The sequence below is a fragment of the Microtus oregoni genome, unplaced genomic scaffold (genome assembly GCF_018167655.1).
Source record: "Microtus oregoni isolate MIOR12 unplaced genomic scaffold, Mior012 000063F_ref0000156, whole genome shotgun sequence".
NCBI classification, from domain to species: Eukaryota; Metazoa; Chordata; class Mammalia; order Rodentia; family Cricetidae; genus Microtus; species Microtus oregoni.
The window spans coordinates 10,737,165-10,740,148 of record NW_024543873.1 but is presented as its reverse complement, the minus strand read 5'-3'; the positions used below and the strand labels follow the sequence as shown (position 1 = coordinate 10,740,148).

The 2,984-nt window shown below is 48.1% G+C and overlaps 1 protein-coding gene across 1 annotated transcript; it reads right to left on the bottom strand.

Moving 5' to 3' along the window:
- Nucleotides 1–755: 755 nt before the first annotated feature.
- Nucleotides 756–2,652, bottom strand: LOC121439851 (cancer/testis antigen 47A-like). Its single transcript, XM_041640463.1, has 2 exons — nucleotides 1,857–2,652; nucleotides 756–913 (listed from the first exon to the last, which is right to left on the bottom strand). The coding sequence occupies exons 1-2, from the start codon at nucleotides 2,650–2,652 to the stop codon at nucleotides 756–758; spliced, it is 954 nt and encodes a 317-aa protein (XP_041496397.1).
- Between the last annotated feature and the right edge of the window lie 332 nt (nucleotides 2,653–2,984).

Genomic DNA, 2,984 nt, shown 5'->3' with positions numbered 1-2,984 from the left:
AAAATTTTTGCTGTCATGGAAAGAAAGCTGTCGAGCTAGAAAAGCCAGTGCCATTTGCACAGGTGATGCTTCCTTACCCTCCTGGGCCCTTGGCTTCTGCATGCTTTATGGAGCACTCAGCTGTGAAAGTACAGGGAAAAAAGGAAAGAAAGAAGGACAGAGAAAGGAAAGAGAAGAAAAATGCTAATCACTTAAAGATACTGAAAGAAAAAATTTCTTGAATATTAATTGTAGGTTCGGTGTTGAATTGTCCTATTAGGACTACATTTCTTTGGACTGGTATAAAATATGAAAATCTATAGCTAAATGAATATTTAGTTGTTAACCATTAAACATGATTCTAATTGAAGTACCAGCTGTTTACTATTTGTCTGTAGGAGGTGACTGCATAACTGTGGCCGAGCACTGAGGATGCAGCTAGTGCCCAACCCAGCCACCACCACCGTTATTCTGACAGTTGTTCTCTGTACAGATATTGGTCTGGATTTGATACGGGTGTTAAGTCTAATAGCTTTACTACTTGCTATTAGTCTTACACTGATGGACAAAACATTTCAGAATAACCCAGGAATCGCCACCAAGTACACACTACAATTCAGATTAGCAAGTATATGGCGATTTTGTCTCAGTCCAAAATAGCTAAATTGAATTTTGTTTGGAATCAAAGTAAAGTTTCCTCAATTAATTAATTAGAATTGAAAACAAGATGGCACAACTGACAAGTAACTGCAGGGATGGTGATGGATACTCAAAAATCAGCACAGGAACCTGGATTTTCCGGTGCTGCGGTCTGCTGGATCTGGGCTGACTTCACCATGTTCTTCTTGGTTCTTTTGTTCTTCTTCTTTTTCTTCCTCCTCCTCCCCCTCAAAGATGCCGGATTTGTCATTCCGGGTATCACAATGGGATTCGCCTGTTTATTTAGTAAAGATCATTAAAAACCCGACAGAAAAAAATAGCCTCATTCCCACCCAATAATGCCACCCACCTCTACTCTCGGGATAAAGAGGGGCAAATGAGTAACTACAAAACCAGTAATCACCTCCCTTCTCTCTGTTCATGCTACCCCTTCCCTAATCTTCACACCTCTGCCACCTGCTCATCCCCACGGTGACAATTCTTTCCCTTTTCCAGCAGATATCCCAAACAGTGATGTTCACTTCCTCTCCTTTGAGGAAGACATCAGAAGCATTGGTCCCCATTGCATGCATTACACCTCGGCAGTACCTGGGCAGGGAGATGCATGTTTGCCTCAAGTACGAATTCCATGGTTAATTTTTCTCAAGCCATGAATACTAACACTCCCTTCCCAGCACGGGCTCCAAACTAGTTCACCCATGCAGAGCATCAAGCTCCTAAGAGCCTCGACACCTTTGAAAGCCATAAACAGAATGAGCAACACCATTTGCTCGTTCTTTTATTGTCAGATTTCCGTTCTATTAGCTCCCAAGCTCTCTTTTGGACATCTGGGCTACATACTGAGCTCAAGGCCAATCTAGGCTACATGAGACTGTCTCAAATCAAAAACTAGTAAAAATTGCTATAGGCCTGACCTCCATCACAGAGATCCCCCCGCCTCTGCCTCCAGAGTGCTGGGAGTCAAGGCTTTGCCCACCACTGCCTGGCATGAACCAATTTTTTAACCAGATCCATTTGACCTCAGAGGCATTTCCCGCCCAGCCATGACTTTGCCCACTAGAGGCCAGCACTGAGCAGAGTCATTTGTTGCACCCAGAGAAGCCCTGATCTCATCCTCCCTCTCCCTCTCAGTGACAATCTTTGTCCTTATTCCCTTCCTCCCAACCGATGCCCAGCACTAAACCCCTCATCCAGGTCCCTAGAGCTTGTTTCCTTACCCTCTGAGGTCATGGCGTGCTCGGTGACTTCCTTTTTTGGTTCTTCTTCCGCTGTCGCCTGTACTGCCATCTCTTCTCCTGCTTGTTCCTGGGCTGCTGCCCTAACTGCTGGCTCCCGCGTGTAAAGACGTGGCTCTGGCAGGTAATGATCTGCTGCTTCCTCGAAGTCTAGAGGCTCCTCCAGCTCCGGAAATGTAGAGATAATCTCTGGCAAGCTTCGGGCCAGGCCTAGAGAGTATGAGGCCCGGGCCTCATACTCTGTGGCCCTCACTGTGGATGGAATGGGCCCGGATGGAACTTGGACCTGACTCGAGCGGCCAGAAGCTGAAGGACCAGGTGTTTCCACCATTCTGTGGTTTGCACGGGGGCGCCTAATCGTGGCTTGGTCGTTGTGATAGACACGGTTGAGAAGGGCACGGATCACATCCATAAACATAAATAGGAAGCCAGCCATTGGGAATCGTTGGTCAGCCATCATTTCTTGATCTCTTATGTTTTCCATCTCCTCCCCTGCCCCCTCCTCCTCAGCAGGTTCAATATCTGAGTCTTCCTCAGCACCTGAGCTCTCTCTCCTATCACCCGCTTCTTGCTGGTTTCTCTCAGGCCCAACATTGTCCACCCCCCTAGGATGAAAGGCCAGTATTTCTTCAATGGCAGGTGTGGCAGAGGCCCCATCGAGGCCGGACTCATGGCCCATCTCGCTGCCCCCTGCAGCTTCTTGTACCCACTCTCCCTCAAGGGCTACTGGGTTGTCTGGGGACTCTCTGGTTGGATCTTGATCCCCTGGGGCAGACATGACACTATAGATCCCTCACCAAGGCCTTGAGTGAGTTGTGTTAAGGACGACAATGGCTACTCGGACCGTAATGGCCAGGACGATGTTAGATGACTAAGGACCACGATGACAGGACAAACAGGAAGTTGCTGGCCCCAAAAGACAGTCGACAGGGGCGTTAGAGGAGAGGGGGCTTTGGAAGAGACAGTTGGTGAAAGGACAAAAGTCTATGATGGTACCTGAGGTGGTCCCATGGAATTAGTCGGGACACGAGAGGAGAGGAGGCCAAACAGGGTGGATGGAGGCCATCCCGCGAGGCTCTTCTAACATCCGGGGACTAGACAGGAAGTACT

Coding starts and splice junctions, on each gene's coding strand:
- LOC121439851 (XM_041640463.1), bottom strand. CDS start 2,652: ATGTCTGCCCCAGGGGATCAAGATCCAACCAGAGAGTCCCCAGACAAC. Junction 914..1,856: donor GCACGCCATGACCTCAGAGG/GTAAGGAAACAA, acceptor CTAAATAAACAG/GCGAATCCCATTGTGATACC.